Genomic DNA, 17,051 nt, shown 5'->3' with positions numbered 1-17,051 from the left:
CTAAGTAATTTACATGATACTTTCATAAATCGTTGGCACACAAAAGCCTCTTTGATATCTTCAAGACTCCCAATAAAGCGATTCCTTAGTCTCTAAGAAGTGCAATTTGGTCATTACCCCCACACCCCCCAAAATCCATTCAAGCTCCAGGACTCCAACACCAAACAAATCCTCACCACATCCCCAAAACATCAACGGCAAAGATCCTCCCGTCCCTAAAGTCCCGGACCCCCCAACAATCAGCACTAAAGCCAAAACCCAAAAGCACAAAAACCCTCATCACACCTATATATATACACACAAACTAAAATCAAAAGAAACTTCAAGTTAAAGTCGATCAAGAATCAATCAAGATCAACCAAATCTTCCAGTTTAGAGCGAGAAACCCCAAAAAAAAAAAAAAAAATCAAGAGTGAGAAAGAAATAAAGAAAAAAAACAATGTACAGACTGAGCAACACAGTGATAGGGTTTCTGAACCTGTTCACCCTCCTGGCTTCGATTCCGATCATCGGCGCCGGACTTTGGATGGCGCGGAGCTCCACCACCTGCGAGAGCTTCCTCCAGACGCCGCTGCTGGTGGTGGGATTCGTGATCCTCATAATTTCTCTGGCGGGGTTCATCGGAGCTTGCTTCCACGTCGGCTGCGCGCTCTGGGTCTACCTGGCGGTGATGCTGCTGCTCATCGGAGCTCTGATCGGATTCACGGTCTTCGGATTCGTCGTCACGGCGGCCGGCGGAGGGACGCCGGTGGCCGGCCGGATGTACAGGGAGTACCACCTGGAGGCGTATTCCGGCTGGCTTAGGAAGAGGGTCCAGGACCCGCGATATTGGGGGACTATTAGGAGTTGCATTCTGGGGTCCCGGACCTGCGCTAAGATTGTTCTCTGGACGCCCTTTGATTATTTGACTAAGGATATGACTCCTATTCAGGTATTTTGAGTTATATTTATATTTCTGATATTATTCATTATTTATTTTTATTTTTTATTTTTTATTTTTTTGACAATTATTATAACTTCAAATGTATAATTTCTCACAAAATAAAATGCTCTATCTGATAAAAAATTGAGTCCATAAAGATATTCTAAAAAATTTATTAAAAATTTGCTGAAAAAAATAATGTTATAAGTATAAAAAAAAATAGCGTGCAAATTAATTATTATTTTTAATAATAAATATAATATAATTATGGATCAATAAAATTATTTATTTATAAATATATTGTACATAAGTTTAACGAATTTATTAAATAATTTTAGTGAAAGAGAGTATTAAAAATTCATTTTGTTATTATTATTTTTTTAACTCAAAAATTCAAAAACTCTAGAAACTGTATTTATTTATTTTTTCAATTTTAATTGAATTTGGACATTTCATTTTTATATTAATAATATTTTTGTGCTTTTGTTAAAAAATTCTGTAAATTTAAAATGATAAAAAATTGAATCAAAACTTAAAAGAAACCTCAATCTTTACATAGAGTAGTGTGCCTTCTTTTGTGATTTATTTATTTATTTATTTTTTAAAAACATAATTATTCAATAATATATTTTTTAAAAATTAATAACTGAATAAGAAATATTAAGAAAATAGTCAAAAATAAGCACCCTTGCATAATTAATTTATATCTCCACAAAAATATGCATTTTTATTTATAAAAAAAATTACACTTTTTTAATTTATATCATATATTATTATACTCCCTTCGTCCCGCATATCATGTCTACGTTGCTGTTTCTGTCTGTCCCACATTCCATGTTATTTTTCTTTATTGGAAAATGATTACACACTTTAATGTCATTTTAAATTTTTTAATTTATTTTTTTTAAATTTTAATTAAACTAATTAGTTATCTTGATCTTAATTTATAATTATTTATATTATAGGATAATTATTTTTACTAATACATTCTTAATTATCTACTAATTACACTCCTTCTAAAATACCGTGTCTACGGTGTAGTGTAGCAGACGCGATATGTGAAACGGAGGGAGTATTTATTTACATCATTAATTCAATCATATAATTTAATATATATTTTTATTTTATATCACAATCAACCAATATAATATTATATTTATTAAACATTTAATTATTGGGTAATGATTTTATATTTTCAGAAGTGGGAATCATCATTGTAAGAGTTGTATATATATTAAGAATTAAGATACTTTTTGGTCACAATAATATATATATATATATATATTGTCACATTATTTTTTATTTTTATTATTATTTTTATTAAGGATAACATTAAAGCTATCCACCTAGATTCCTTTTGAATTTTATATTAGAATAATTATTTCATTTCGTATACATGGTAATATTTTGATTATAAAATTAAATTTTAATTTAATATAAAAATTAAAAGTAAATATTTAATTTAATATTTTCAAGACAATTTTTTTAATGAATGGTTAAATTGAATCCAAAATCTACCAATAGACGAAATCTAAAGAGCTGGCTTCGATATTTTTTTTAAATAGAAAATATGTTTGATATATTATTTTTAATAAAAATTATTTACTTTGTTCGGATAAATATGCTATGAAACAATAATACTTTCTCCGTCCCGGAACATAGTTGCCGTTTACTTTTTGCACGTAAATTTTTGAATATTAATATTATAATGGATTGTAGTGAAAATGACGAAAATACCCCTATTACTATTGTGTAATAGAGTAAATTGCAAAAAATATCTCACACTTATACCATATTATTACTTTTGTCCTGTATTTATCGCAAAATATATCACACATGTTTACAAAAGTCGTTATTTATGTCTTTTTCTCGCGCGTGAAATTCACACCACGCGCCTTTACGCGCGACCACGCGCGGTCAAATGATAGAAATAGCGACTTTTGAAAACATGTGGGATATATTTTGCCAGAGAGATAAGTACAGGACAAAAGTGATAATGAGGTATACGTGTGAGATATTTTTTGCAATTTTCCGTGTGTAATATAAAAGTAATGACATTTGTGTAATATAGTGTAAGGTGGAAGGGTATTTATTATGTTAGGTAGGTAGTACAATTACTAATTAGGAAATGGTAATCTTGTTTTAGGACGGACAAAAATAGAAAAGGATAACTTTTCAATGGGACGGAGGGAATACCATTTTATATGAGGTATAAAAAATAAAATGTGAGTATTATAAAAAGAATTGTTAAAAATGTAATAATAAAGTAGTGAGTAAGTAGAAAAATAGTAATAAATTGATTATTATTTATTAAGATAAGAATAATAAATTGTTTAGTGGGAAAAAACGTAACATAATTATCCAAGGAAGTATATAGGAAATATCGATACTTTTTCAAATGAATATATTTTTATGAATAATTTAAAAATAAAATTAAATACATTAGGGTCTGCCTCTCTCAAGAAATGTTATTATATTATATTATATTATATTTATTTATTGATTTATTTATTTTATTTTTTTTAAAAAAACACAACAACTTAGTGATCAGAATTCATTATTCTTATTCCCTTTTAGAGCTTTAACATTACTCTTTTTTCCATTTAGTGCAAATTGAGCAAAATTTTGCCCAACTTGTAAGTGAGAATGATACCATAAAATAACAATATACTAATTGATATTCTAAAATAATTTGAATATATTCCCCCTTTAATTATTTCTTCCACCACAAATTAATTTAATCTTTTTTACCACTTCAAATTAGCGGTGAGCATTCGGATTTTCGGTACCGATCCGAAAATTCAAAATTTTTGAAAAAATCAATCCGAATTGAAATCCGAAATTTGTAATCTGAACTAAAAAATCCGAACCAAACCGAAAAATCCGAAATTCTAAATATTTTTATTATTATTTTTTTTAATTTTTAAATTTCTTTTAAATTTTATTATTATTTATAATATTAAATATATAAAAATTAAATAAATGAAAATATAATTAATAAATTTGAGTTTTTTATATTAAAATATAATATTTTCTAATAAAATATTAAATATGTATAATAAAAAAATATATTAAAATGTTATTTTTCGGATTTCGGATTGGTTCAGATTTTAAGTATACCGATCTGATCCGATCTGATCTGAAAATTCGAAATTTGTTAAAAATTCAATCCAAAAATCCGAACCAAATTTTAAATTTCGATTTGGTTCGGATTGAATTTTTGAATTTTGGATATTTTGCTCACCCCTACTTCAAATATAGTTGCAAATTTTAATAAATTATTATTATTATTATTATTATTATTATTATTATTATTATTATTATTATTATTATTATTATTATATAGGTTGTGTTTGTTTGGGGTTGGATTTTAAATTTGAATTTGAATTATTGTTTAATGTGACATAAATAAATGTTGATATGATTTGAATGCGAAATTGATATTTAAAGTAAAATAAAAAATAAAAATATTTGATTTGATATTTTTTTAGAAAAATATGAATAATAAACAAATTATTATAAAAATGTCATATTTTATTATTTATTTTTAATAAAAAATATCATATTAAATAATTATTTTTTTTTTTTTTTTTGTAAATGAACACACGTACAAATCATTTAGAGTAATTTTTTTTCTAAAATATTTAAGTGAAATCATATTACATTTATACAGTTTGTTTATGCATAAAATTTTAAATATTTTGGTATTATTTATTTACAGCATTTTTATTTTTTTTTTACAAATTTCATATCAAATATATTCTTTCACAAAATATCATTTTAAATATTATTTTTTTACTTTTTTTAATTTTTCTCAAAATTTCAAAACTCTTTGTCTAGAAAAAACCATAATAGTATTTTAATGTATAAAAAATAATATGTTCATATATGATGTGTATATATATATATATATTAATTCAAAATAGTTTAAGCTTTCATACTTTCTTTTCTTTCTTGTCAATTGTCAAGTTCTTTTTACATTTTTTTTTTAAATTCTAAAATTATTTATTATTATATTATTCATCAATACACATAGTTTTTAATAAAAATATAATATTTAAATTTAAATCAATATCATTTAAACAAAAATTAAAATCAAATATTTTATTTTTAATCAATTTTAAATTATAGTCAAGTTTAATTCGTTTAAATGGTTAATTTATGTAGTTATAAATACAATAATTATAATCATAATAGATAATAATGTTTTAATTTCAAATTTCTATTCGCCTAGTCTATTAATAATTTTGTATTGTCTATTTATTATTTCCATTTTAAATGTAATTTTATTTTTAAAACTTTCAGAAAATAGCACGTATATATTTTCGTGTTATTCAAATATATATTTACTTTTCATTTTGAACCGCTAAAAAACTGAATAATTCTCATTTATTTTTTACTAAAAAAATCATATTCCACTTATAGATATATATATATATATATTACTATAAAAGACAAAAGTTACTAGTTATAACATATTCTCGTTAAAACACTTACCAACAGGCTATGGTTCAGTGCTGATCCGGTGCTATTGATTTGACTGGATCAACCTATGTTATACGCATAACCAACATATATTTATACATAGTGCAAAATATGTTAATATAACATATGTTGTATGCCGAAATATGTATAAATATATATTAATTACCTTTATAGCATATGTTGATTCGATCAATTCAATCTTGCTGACTTAACCGGATCAACAGTTGATCAATGCCTTAGCCCACATATGTGAGCATAAAATTAGACGGTGGAAGGAGTATTAATTTGCAATTTATTTCATCGATTTGACGAAGTGTACAACCTTGTGACGCAGTCGGGGTGTTGCAAGCCGCCTACGTCGTGCAACTATGGGACAACGGCGATGCAAGAGAAGGATTGCTACCATTGGAACAACGCCGAGACGGTGCTGTGCTATGATTGCGAGTCGTGCAAGGCTGGTGTCCTCGAAAATATTCGTCGTGATTGGCACAAACTCTCCGTGCTAAATATTATCATGGTCATCATCCTCATTGGAATCTACTCTATCGGGTGTTGCGCCTTCCAAAACACCCGGAGGGCCGAGTCTGACTATCCCTATGGCCGCAACCGCATCTCCAAAGTTCGACCACGTTGGGATTATCGATGGTACGTAAATATACCTTATATAGAAGGGGGCATGTTTACTAAGTCGGATGATTGGGTTTCTTTGAGATTCGATATTTTTATTTGAATAATGTTTAATGTTATGTTTTATGTGAATATAATATATATTTCTTAAAAAATGTGAAGTCAAATAGTAAAAAAATTGAATTAAAACTTTAAAAGCGTACCCCTTATACGACTTAGTAGGCATGCCCCTAAATTATTACAATCATTTAATTTTCTTGAATTTCATTCATCTTTTGAATTTCGATTATATTAGAAAGTTAGAAAACTAAGCGTTACGATTTTGGGTAGAATCGAATAATTTATAAATTGATTAAATATTATTAAGACTAATCATAATTTTTTTTTTTTTTTTTTTGTTTGGAAAATCTTGTAAACTTGATGTAAGGAAAAGAAAGAATACAAATAATTTACCCTTGTGGCAAAAGCAAAGGGAACAAATTACATAACTTCGAAATGAGAACTTTAAAGTTGGGAAAAAATAAAACTCACCTATGTCTATTGTTTTTCTATTTATTATGATTTTTGATGTCCATAATTTTTTGTAATTTTTCTGTATTTACATTGTTTTTTTTATTTTTTTTATTTTTCCAACTTTGTATGTCTAATTTCTAAAATTATTACAACAGAAAAAGACAAAGAAAAAATAGCATAAAAGTTATCTAAGTTATAACGACTAGAAAATTGTATCAAAAGTATAATATCTAACAAAACAATATAAGAACAAATAAAATAGTTGTTTATCGCTTTTACAAGCATTGAGAAATACACAAAATATACCAAAGATTTGGGACTAAGATCACTAGAAATTAGTTAGACAAGGGATCTCCATTTGTATGATAACTTGAATCTTGAATCATTCTTTTGACATGGAAGGGTTTGATTTTTGGGAGAAAACTTGGCCCACTCAAGTGAATTTAGACAATATCAAGATCTTCATCAAAGTTGGAACCAAGCCAAAGTTTGTCGGGAATAATTGCCGGAGAACTCACTTGACTATCTCTCGCTCGATGAGGAACTAGCTAGACAATTGGGTTTTGCTCGCTAGGGAGTTTGATAGTGAGAAAATTTTGTCACCAAGATCAAGAATCTTCACCTAAAATATAATTCGAATGAATATTCACCCCCGAAGAATAGACAAACTAAATCCCCTTTAGAATACATTATAGATAAGAAAAACCCCAATGTATCATAATTTACTTACTTGCATTATAGTAGTTATTAACAAAAATAGCTTGCTCTTGTATTCTCTTTGAAGTGATTTATATATGTCCATCAAACTTCATTTCATTAGATGTTGAATCAAACATTTTTAATTAATCGTTAGTTATAAAAGACTTTAATATCACTTGTTAAAAAATTAAAAGACTTAAGTGTAACAATTTTGAATTACTATAGAATTCAAACAATATAGAGATCCTCGTAAAAATTGAAAGTAAGAATTTGATTGGAATCATTATTTGAGGACTCTCTTGGCTAACTCTCATTCGATGAGGACCTAGCAAAACTTAGGTTTTGCTGGCTATAGAGTTTGATAGTGAAAACATATTAGTTACGAAGTTTATAAATTTCTACTTTAAGAATAATTTTAATATTCACCTTAACAAATAGTGAAACAATTCCTAGTCGCGAAGTTTATAAATTTCTATTTGCTTGCATTCTAGTAATTATTGTCACGAATCTATCTATCTATTTACATATCTATATAGAGAATCGATCTAGTAGAGTATGTACCATGGTATGCAAGAATTTGTTATTAGTTTTCAAGTACTTTCTTGTTACACCTCGACCTGCTATCTCTTCTTTCATCGAGCCGGATATTTTTGTTAGAATTATAGACTCAACCTACAAGTTAACACAATTTCTTTTAGTTGTGTGTTTTATATTTTTTCATTAGAATTTCATGCATCGTATTATAATTTATCTATACTAAGGGGAGTGGCATATGTGGATTTTAGAATGCATTTCTAAGTGTCACATTATTAATTATAACCATTAGAGCAATGATGTATGAGATATAAAATTATTTTTAAACATAATTAACTTAAAAAATTAAGATAATAGAGATATTATTTAGAATCAATTTTGGATTTTATTATTATTATTTTTTCGTTTTAAGTCTGAATTGAATTTGAAGGTTTTAATTTTTTTGTTTAAATAATATTTGACACTATAATATTTTGTGTGATGAATTACAATATTATTTTGGTATGCATTATTCTATTTATATTCATTATTTTTTATTATTAATGAATTTATTTATTAATATATTTTGTAATTAATGTGTATATATATGTATATATTTTGTAGGTGGAGATGGCTGGATGATAGAAGACACCAGCTTTATTAGATCAAACATAACTCCCATCGGGTCTGGTTTGCAGGGTATTAGGTTCGATCGGGGGTTTACCCAGTGCACACTTTTGGGTAGCGGCTGCAAGTTCCCACGTCATCCATAATATTTTTATTTTATCTTACAGTCAGGTCCAACAAACTTATGTAAATTTGCTTAAACACATAAATTTAAAAATAATAATATTTTAATATTAAAGTATCATAGATAAAAATTAATTGAAGAGTATTATGAAAAATTTATTAAAAAATTGATAAAAAAAAATATTAAGATAAAGTAAAAAAGTAGTGACAAAGTGATTATTATTTGTTAAAATATGTATAATATATTATGAGTGAATAAAATCATTTATTATAAATATAATAGACGTTTTAGCTGACTACCAAAAAAAAAAAAAGTGATATAATTTCATAGAACAAAAAGAGTAATTAATTAAGAATTCATGTTGAGCTCATACAAACATCTTATCAATTAAACATGTAAAATATAATATTCTCATTTCAATATATAGTCAATCCGTCCCAACTAAATGTATCACTTCTTATCATTTTTTTTTGTCATGTTCAAATCTATCAATTTTTTATTATAGTAAAAAATAATCATTCACCAATACCATATATATATAATACCTTTAATTTTTATATCAATTACAAATATATTATAGAGATGTATAGTACATTTTTTATTGCCTAAAATATTCTAGTGAATTAGCTTAAAGACATTAGATCTTATCGATATTAGGATGATTTGCATACAAATAGAGGTACATGACTTATTTGTAAACTACCATGTTTTAAAGAGATAAGTAAAACAAATACCTATTTTTTCCAATGCAAATTCTGTGAAACTGGTAAGATCTTTAATGTTCTAAAGATATTGTTAAGCCGATGAAATATACTAAATGTTCATATATATATATATATCAAATTAAATATATAAATTTATTATAAAAGCTTATTGAAGTTTTCAACCTTCTATGAAATTAAAAAAATGGAACACAGTTGGAAAAAAGCTTGAAACTATAATAAAATTTCCAAATTTTAAAGAAACGATAAAAAAAAAAAATCCAAATATCAAATGTTTTTTTGAATGTACGTACAAGATATTATTTAGAAAAATTTTAAATTTTGAAAAATGGATAGTAATGACTACCAATAATAAAAAATATGTCTTCTAATTGGGCATATATAAACTTCAAGCATATAGCCGTTTTAAAAGAGCTACAATCAATATTAAATGATACGAGTATAATATTCATGTTCAATCGATAAGCTAATAAGCTAGAATAGTGTTTGGCGACATTCAAAATGTTCTAGCCTAAGGGGATGAGACTTTGGGTTGAAACATAAATGTCATGCTAGTAGTTAAAAAGAAAATAAATGTGGTTAAGTGAAATGTAAAGAAAAATATATATAATTAATGCGAAAGAAACAAGACATTATATAAAAATTAAATTATAATTGTTCCAAATCGATTTATGAAAAAATTATGCTTATAGTGACATTAGAAGAAAAATAGTGTTACATAAATGTCGATAACGCCATAGTGCTTGAAACATAATTATAGGATTAATATAAAAAAAATAATGGATCAATACACTTAACTTAAAAAATATTTACTATATCGACTAATGAGATCACAAATATTCTTTTATTACAACGATATTTTTAAGCACAATTTAAAAAATACACAAAATGTAAGAATGTAAATAGAATAAAAGAAAATCCAAATAAATATTTAATTATATAGGTTAGCTTAACCACCTTAAATTAGAAATTATTTGGAAGTCGAAATCGGATTCTAAGTCCAAAATTTTCTTCCTCTAATTATCTTCTAAAGCCGAAAACAAAATTTCAAATCTAATATATATGTCTATTATTTTGTATATGGTTAGACCTTGGAAGTAAAATGCAATTTGATTTGTATAAGTCTCACTTTGAATTTTCTTTTTTTTTTTTTCTAAATATATTAGAGTTATGAAAAATTTCTTTTTTGAGAAAAGAATTTATTTTTTCAATTTATAACTCTTAACATGATATAAGATATTAATCCCCTTTTGAAAAGAACAAGAAAAAGAAAACAAATAAGAATGATAAAGGAAAAAAAAAAAAAAAACAAAGGAGTAGGCGAAGACTATCGATAATGTTTTAGTATTTGTTGATTTTTTTAATTAGAATTAAAATTCTTTAAGAAAATATATATTATTATATATGTATATATAGAGTGGGAGAGTGATAGAGAGAAATTTGGGCGAGTGGGAGAGAAATACAGAGATTGGAAGAAAATTTTAATTTTTCGGACCGTCTCAAAAATTTTTGAACTTATTTATTTAAATATAATTAAATAAAATATATAATATAGTTTCAGAAGTTATTTTAATTATATAAACTAATATATAATATAGTCTCGAAATTTTTGAAAGCTCGTTTAATTAAAATAATTGTTAGAAATTGTAGGGAAAATAAAGAAATTGTCTTATAAATTATCAAAATAAATGGCCTATAGACTTGATAGATCAGATTTTAGTAATATAATCTATAATCTATAGATAAAATCAAATCTAAATATAAATTTACTAAATCTAAAATAGAATATCTAAAATATCTCAACGTCCCCTCAAACTCAAATGATATAAAAAAAAATCAACTTGAGTTTGATAAAAAAAAAGTTGAATATAGACGCAAAAAAAAAAAAAAAAAATTCAGCAAAACACTCCAGAGCCGAAAACGACATTGACTCTCTATTTGAGCCGAAAACGACATGACTCTCAACCGGAGCCGAAAACTAGATGACTCCACCAGAGCCGAAAACGAGATGATTCTTCACCGGAGCCGAAAACGAGATGACTCTCCACCGGAGCCTAAAACAAGATGACTCAACCGGAGCCGAAAACGACATAACTCCACCAGAGCAGAAAACGAAATGACTCTCCACGAGAGCCGAAAACGACATGACTCTCCATCGAAGCCCGAAAAAGACATGACTCCACCGGAGCTGAAAACAGTTGACTCTTCACCGGAGCAAAAAATGACATGACTCTCCACCGGAGTCGAAAACTACATGACTCTTTACCGGAGTCGAAAACGAGATGACTTTCCACCGGAGCTGAAAACGATATGACTCCAACAAGATAGATCGCAAACATCAAACAAATCGCACATATGCAATAGACAAGCACGGACAAATGACAGATCGCTGGCAAATTTTAGATTGCACGCAGACAACAGTCAAGCAGCGGGCGGACAGATGACCGATCGAAGACAGGATTTAGATGGCAACAGACAAACAGTAGACAATGGCGGTAGACAGATGACAGATAGCACACAGGTTTCAGATCGCACGCAAGCAACAGACAAGCAACGAATATATGACAGATCGCATATAGGTTTCAGATTGCACACAGACAATAGACAGGAGGTGGACAAATGACAAATTGCACGCAGGATAGCAGTAAGCCAGTAAGCATGATCTCAAAATCACAAGACCTCTGGGTACAATTCAGATTGAATGTACCCGGAGAAACGCAGGTTAGTAGGCTATATCTACGGCATGAAAAAAAAAATTCTGATACCATGTTAGAAATTGTGGTGGAAAATAAAAAATTGTCTTACATATCATCAAAATAAATGACCTATAAATAGACGATACAAAACAGACTCGATAGACTCGGATTTAAATAATCTAATTTATAAATAAGATCAAATATAAATATAAATCTACTAAATCTAAAATAGAATATCTAATTTATCTCAACAATAATAATATATATAATAAAGTTTTAAAATTTTTGATGTTATTTGATTAATTAAATATAAATAATATATATATAATAAAACTTCGAAAATTTCCAAATAATTTTTTTAACTAAAAAATAATACATATAATAAAACTTTGAAGTTCTAAAACTATTTAATTAATACATATAATAAAAGCTTCAAAAATTCTGAAATAATTTTTTAATCAAATAAATAATATATATAGTAAAGTTTCGGAATTTTCGAAAACATTTGAAATTTTCGGAAAATGCAGAACCTTTATAACAATAGTCATATAATAGTCTCAGACATTATGTATCTTTTCAATCTAATAATATTATATAAAAAATATTTTGGAATTTTTCTGAAACAATTAGACTAGAAATTACTTCATTCGTCCCACGTACCGTGTCCGCTACACCGTAGATACTGTATTTTAGGAGGGATGTAATTAGTAGATAATTAAGAATGTATTAGTGAAAATAATTATTTTATAATATAAATAATTATAAATTAAGATTAAAATAACTAATTATTTTAATTAAAATTAAAAAAATAAATTAAAAAGTTTAAAATGAGATTAAAATGTATAATCGTTTTCCAAAAAAGAAAAGTGATATGGAATATAAGACGGACAGAAACGGCAACATGGACATTATATGTGGGACGGAGGGAGTATTTATTATTATTTATATTATTTTTTAGTAGTATTGAAATTGATTGAGAAGTTTTTTCTGATGCCAATTTCATAAATTCTCGTAGTGATATTTGTGATGTGAGAAAAACTATATTTTAATTTTATTTTTATTACTTTAATAAAAAGTATTATTAAAAGTAATTATAGTTGTATTATGTACCTTACTTTCAAGAACATTTTATATATATATATATATTTACGTTGCCAAAAATCATGCTCAATTTTATATTTATATTTTTGATATATTATGAGAAGTGATGTGTAGAGTGTATTAAGGTTTGAGTCACAAAATAAATTTTATTTACTAATGTGGACATTTTGTTAATTATTTCAGGAAAAATATATCTACTTATCATTTTTTTTTTCTTTTGAAAAATGAAATGGCCTATAAAGACTTTATATATATATATATAAAAGCACAGATCATATGCTAAACACTTAAAAACAAATTATATAAATTTATAATAAAATATATTTAAATCAAATTTCAAATTTAAATACAGTCAAACAAATTTTCAACATAAATATTATATATTTATAATATTTATTATATATTTTTTAAGATAAAAAGGGCTCCAAAATTTTGGGCCCAAGCATGGGCCAAGGGGCCAAGTCCAGTATTGGATATGTAGATAATTTTTATTTTTTTATTTTAAAAAATTAAAACATAAAAGAAAAATTATTTCAAAAATAAAATAAAAAATACTATATATATAACCCGGGGGACACATATTCTTTAGTATGTCACACAGGCATTTTCGACGCCTGAGGAATAAATATAGAAAAGATTTTTACTTACGGATTATTTTAAAACAATATTCAGTTACGAAGTTAAAATAAACAGTTTACCGTGCCATTTTTTATTTTTTTTTTCGAGGTATCTTTATTTTATTTTTTCACTTATAATGATTGACATAGTTTATAAATAGAACTCTAAATTAACACCAAGAACAATAATTAGCCTAAAATCTTAATTTTACGATGCAATTATTCTTTCAACTTTCAAAGTAAAAAAAGTATTGAGTCTATTTATTTATTTATTGTTTTTCCAATTATTGAAACCCTCCTAATTTTGAAATATACTATCAAACCAAATAAATGTCACTTATATACGTTTCTCTTTTTTATTTCTTAATAAAAATATGTATTTTTTAATAATAATAATAACTTTTTACAAATTCTTTAATTTATATCATTAAATATTATATTTATATTTATATATATATATCATCAATATTTATGTATTTAATTTACCCAAAGTTGTCTAGCTTCAATAATTCATTTATATACTTCTCAAAATATTTTTACTTTATGTCACAATCAACCAATATAATAATATATTTATTAAAACTCGTATTCAGCTTATACGAATATATATTTTTAATGAATAAGTATATATTTTGAATTATAATCATATTCAATTAAACATGTGCATTGAATATTCTCATTTTAATATAATACTCATTCTATCCAAATTAAATGTTTGGTTTTATTATTTTCGTTTGTTAAATTCAAAATTATTAATTTTTTATTATAATAAAAGTAATCATACACTAATATAAATAGAAACTTGTGTACTAAATTGGAACGAAGGAATAACATTTTTACATTGTTATTGACTTTAAAATTTATAAATATTATATTACATAATTAAAAGAGCATTTAGCATAGTTTTAAAAACTTTGTAGAAATGTAAAAAACATTCTAGATGGTCTAACTATTCTAGTGAATTAACTTAAGACATTAGATTTGATCGATATTAGGATGATTTGCATACAAATAGAGGTGTGTGATTTATTTGTAAATTACCATGTCTTAAAAAGGTTGCTTTTTTTTTTTTTTTTTTTTTTTTTTTTTATCTAAGTAAAACAAACATTTTATTTTTTTATTCAAGTCCAGCGAAATTCACTACCAAAAAAACAGTTTTCTGCTACGGCCGGAAATTCGTAACAAAAAGCCAATTTTCGTGCAATATGCGTATTTGCTACGCCTTAGTGACGACTTTTAGCCGTGATGTGTACTCGCGTAACGAACGTTTTTTGCCACGCACATTTTCGTAACTACTACTCTTGGTCAACGATCCCTATGGCAAGCTTTTGTTACGATATTTGTTATAAATTTTTTCTCGTAACAAAAAGTCGAGCATTCCACGTGTGTGCCAGGTCTTTTAGTCACGATATTTGTTACAACAATTCCTCGCGTTACCAAAAAAATTTTCGCCGATCCTTTGTCAGAGTACGCTTTTTGTTACAATTTTTTGTTACGTCATTGCAGCCGTAATTAACAATATATTCTCTTATGGTCACGAAACCGGCCGTAACAACAAACACCAATACCAACATTTTGTTACGTCATTTCTCGTTTTTGTTACGAAAAAATAGCGTCTCATAAAAAAGAGTAGTTGTAGAACAGTTGAATTTGTGCGTAACAAATTAACCTGTTGTGATCTTTCTTATACAACCATGCTATAAATATTACAATCAGCCATAATTGCAAGTAATAAATACTATAAAGAAATCCCAACATAGGATATTAACATAACAATATTTACTAGTCGATGTCCTCCAACAAACAACAAAGTAAATTAACCAGTCAAACAAGGCTAGCAACATCTCCAATTCGACATTATGTTCCGTCAAACACAAGCATTTCAAACATCCAACCTAGTAATAAGCAAGTGGGGAGATCCATCAATCCATAGCAACAATTCTTACCACAGAAAAGATACTTCCAAATGTCTATGCATCTATTCCATAGGTATTTCACATAGCCATTAGAACCTACCATCCAAGCACATTCATGACATGCAATTGATAATGCAAACAGAGGCAAAACATAAAGGAACCGGTCGATATGCTTCAGGGGTGGCGCATGAGCTGCAATTACAAATATAATAAGGTTTAGTTTAAGTAATAATTATTTTAACATAAAGGCCATAAATTATATATCATTCCACTTCTTTTCAATAATAATGCATTCCATTTAACATATTTTTATATATCCATTCAAAGAAATAGATGTACTAGAAACAAGTACATGTTAACGAAAATGAAATTTTGTATATAAAAATCTTACAAAAGAAGTGCATTATTGATAAAATAATTTTTATGAGTGCAACTGACCCCTCGATCTGAAAGCGAGAATGTGACACTTTTCAATTCATTCACATTTGATAAAAGAACACATACAACACTAATAAAATTATGAGAAAAATGATGGAAAATATTTTGTGCCACGTACTTGATTTCTTCTATTCAATGTAAGTTTCGCACAGAATCCATTAAACCAAGATATATATGGATAAGCATATTTAAATATAAAAAAGAACATAAAACATTGAAATTTGTAGTTTACCTATCATAACTAGAACCAACCATGAGGATGTTATCAGCTCCTGTACGCTTAAAATCCATGTGTATCTTATCATCGAACTACTTACATAAATGATGGAAAAACACGTTTGTCATATTCTGATATTAATCAACATAAATTCAAGCATGATGGTAGCTCATCCAACACTAAACATATATCCGAAAGATTCCTACCTTCTAAATCATAAAAAATATGAACGAAAAAACTAGGACAGAATGAAGGTTAAACAATCAAGCTACTACATTTCATTAAAAAGATATACAATTGAAAACACAACAATAGGTGACAAGTAGACAAACAAGAAAAACTCCTCGGCCCACTTAAACATATAACCCTACCGTACAACTATATCAAGCATTCAATTGGAGAAAATAAAATTTAAAAATGAAAGAAATTGGATGGAATGAATATAAAAGATAATTTTTTTTTAACGAACCTCTTTAATTAAACCAATATATACTAAATATATATATATCAAAATTATCTATATATCTTATATATACATAGGAACGCACAGACCCAAACTAAAAGAAACCTACCAAATCCAACCATCCAAAGCCTGAACATGATTACAAAAACCATAAAATCCCAAGCAATTCGGCTACTCAAGCCATACCAACCTCCCACAACTAGACTAGATTAACAACAAACCCACTCCTTGAGAATGAATACCTCCTATAACCAATATTGCACCAATCATCCAATCCATGATCTCCAAACCGCAAACTCAAGCGCAAGGATATAACAAGCCACCAACCAAAAGGAAGAATCAACCAAAGATCACACTTGATATGTTCAATC

At 26.7% G+C, this 17,051-nt stretch overlaps 1 protein-coding gene across 2 annotated transcripts; it reads left to right on the top strand.

The window, feature by feature from the left end:
• The first annotated feature begins 332 nt into the window (after window positions 1–332).
• Window positions 333–8,625, top strand: LOC127251196 (tetraspanin-6). Of its 2 annotated transcripts, none has more exons than XM_051274785.1 (3): window positions 333–931; window positions 5,742–6,052; window positions 8,384–8,625. In XM_051274785.1, the coding sequence occupies exons 1-3, from the start codon at window positions 440–442 to the stop codon at window positions 8,421–8,423; spliced, it is 843 nt and encodes a 280-aa protein (XP_051130742.1). In that variant the 5' UTR covers window positions 333–439; the 3' UTR covers window positions 8,424–8,625. The 2 variants fall into 2 exon arrangements, with proteins under 2 accessions (XP_051130742.1, XP_051130743.1); XM_051274786.1 differs by lacking the exon at window positions 8,384–8,625 and adding an exon at window positions 6,950–8,227.
• Window positions 8,626–17,051: the final 8,426 nt, after the last annotated feature.

The sequence above is a fragment of the Andrographis paniculata genome, unplaced genomic scaffold (assembly GCF_009805555.1).
Source record: "Andrographis paniculata isolate CXL003 unplaced genomic scaffold, ASM980555v1 Contig43END, whole genome shotgun sequence".
In the NCBI taxonomy this organism is placed as follows: domain Eukaryota; kingdom Viridiplantae; phylum Streptophyta; class Magnoliopsida; order Lamiales; family Acanthaceae; genus Andrographis; species Andrographis paniculata.
The sequence above is the reverse complement of the archived record's forward strand: the minus strand, read 5'-3'. Positions and strand labels throughout refer to the sequence as shown.

Bases quoted from the DNA above. Each gene is read 5' to 3' on its own strand.
- LOC127251196 (XM_051274785.1), top strand. From the start codon at position 440: ATGTACAGACTGAGCAACACAGTGATAGGGTTTCTGAACCTGTTCACC. The intron at 932-5,741 runs GTATTTTGAGTT...CTTGTGACGCAG, and splicing joins AGGATATGACTCCTATTCAG to TCGGGGTGTTGCAAGCCGCC. The intron at 6,053-8,383 runs GTACGTAAATAT...TATATTTTGTAG, and splicing joins CCACGTTGGGATTATCGATG to GTGGAGATGGCTGGATGATA.